The sequence below is a fragment of the Terrapene carolina genome, unplaced genomic scaffold, assembly GCF_002925995.2.
Source record: "Terrapene carolina triunguis isolate 2854851 unplaced genomic scaffold, T_m_triunguis-2.0 Scaffold16759, whole genome shotgun sequence".
In the NCBI taxonomy this organism is placed as follows: Eukaryota; Metazoa; Chordata; order Testudines; family Emydidae; genus Terrapene; species Terrapene triunguis.
The window spans coordinates 1-1,676 of NW_020681110.1; the positions used below are offsets into that span (position 1 = coordinate 1).

Consider the following 1,676-nt stretch of genomic DNA (forward strand, 5'->3'; position numbering starts at 1 on the left):
GGGGGCAGACGGACGAGAGGGAGCGCTACATCGGTGAGGGCCCCGCCCCCAGGGCTCTGGGGGACCCATGCCACGGCGTGGGGCTCTGGGCTGAGTATCCAGGGATCCAGGCAGGGCAGGGGGAGCCCCGATGGTGGAGAAATGAGCGCTGGGAGCTCTGGTGGCAGGGCAGGGCCTGTGGGGAGTTCCAGTGGCAGGGCAGGGCTGGATGGAGGCAGACCCATGGCGGGTCAGGGCTGCCATGTGCCCCTGTGCAGTGAGTGATGCCCCCCCCTCCCCACAGCCCCCACGGTGCTGGCGGACGTGCAGCCATCGGAGCCTGCCATGCAGGAGGAGATCTTTGGGCCCATCCTGCCCATCGTCACCGTGCCCAACGTGGACGAAGCCATCGCCTTCATCAACAGCCGGGAGCGGCCGCTGGCCCTGTACGTCTTCGCTTCCGACAGCAAGGTGCGGGACAGGGATCTAGGGCGAGTTCTGGCTGAGGACTCACGCCCGGACCCAGGGCAGGCTCCGTGCTGGAACCAGCCTTTCACCCATTCACTGCTGGGCCAGGAGGGGGCAGTGTTTGCAGGTGGACCCCCCCACCCTGGGGCTAGTCGCCACAGGAGAACGGCTCTGCTTTGCACCCCAGGGCAGCCGCCCCCCGTGTGAACACTCTTGGGTGGGTTCGGGAGCAGATGCGCTGGGCTTCACTCCAGTAGATTGGGAAGAGGCCGAAGCTGCACCCCTGTGAAGCGGAGTGAGAGCATCCAGACGCGGGTGGCACTGTGAGACTGTACGACCGACATGAAACCAGCCCAGGTCTCTGTCAGTCGTGAGGACAGAACTGGGGCCCTTCAGGGGTCAGCACAGGGCCCCAGCCGCAGAGTCACCCTGTGTGCATGGCACTGGCTGGTGGGTAACAGAGGCTGCCCTGGTGCCTGCAGCCCCTTCGATTCTAAGTCGGGCTGACTGTCCTGGGTGAACATGCAGTGCACCGCCCTGGTGGGAGACGTGGGGAGGAGCGTGGCTGTTACAAGGTGAGGGTTGAACTCCCTCACCTGCCTGGGCAGTGACGTAACCGTGAGGGCAAGGGGGCAGCAGAGGACGGGCTGGAGAACATGGCTGGGCTGGGTAGGAATTGGAGAGACTGCCCCAGTGTCCCACACCCCGCCCGGGCCTGGTCGCCCCTCCCGGAGGGAAGCAGCTGTGTGGGAGGGGCTCCGGGTCAGCTGATGGGGTGGCATTGGGGGGAGCTGCGGGTGGGTATCAGGCGGGAATGGGGCTCGCTCACTCCCCATCTCTGCTTCCCCCCAGCTGGTGCGCCGGGTGCTGGAGCAGACGAGCAGCGGCGGTTTTGGTGCCAACGACACCATGATGCAAATGACGCTAATCTCGCTGCCCTTCGGTGGGATTGGTACGTCTGGGCCCCCAGCCAACCCCTGTTCCCTGCCCCCCGGGCGGGGGCCGACCCCCTGGGGGCCACTAGATGCACAGCCCGGGGAAGGGGCCTGTCTGCCATGGGGCTCCTGGAACGTCGGGGCCTGGCTCTAACCAGCTCCAACCATTGCAGCCCAGAGCTGTGCAGCGTGTGGCCTCCCACTGCTGACCCAGCTGCCTGCAGAGACATGGGCTGGGAGCAGGGCCCAGCATCTCTGCCCAGGGCATAGCGCACACACTGCTAGGGTTACCAT

At 66.3% G+C, this 1,676-nt stretch overlaps 1 protein-coding gene across 1 annotated transcript; it reads left to right on the forward strand.

Moving 5' to 3' along the window:
- Window positions 1–5: 5 nt before the first annotated feature.
- LOC112123646 (aldehyde dehydrogenase family 3 member B1-like) lies at window positions 6–1,442 on the forward strand (the record flags this gene model as incomplete). Its single annotated transcript, XM_024222236.3, has 3 exons — window positions 6–33; window positions 284–450; window positions 1,300–1,442. Coding segments are annotated over 3 exons (338 nt in total), but the record flags the coding sequence as incomplete, so codon positions are not given.
- Between the last annotated feature and the right edge of the window lie 234 nt (window positions 1,443–1,676).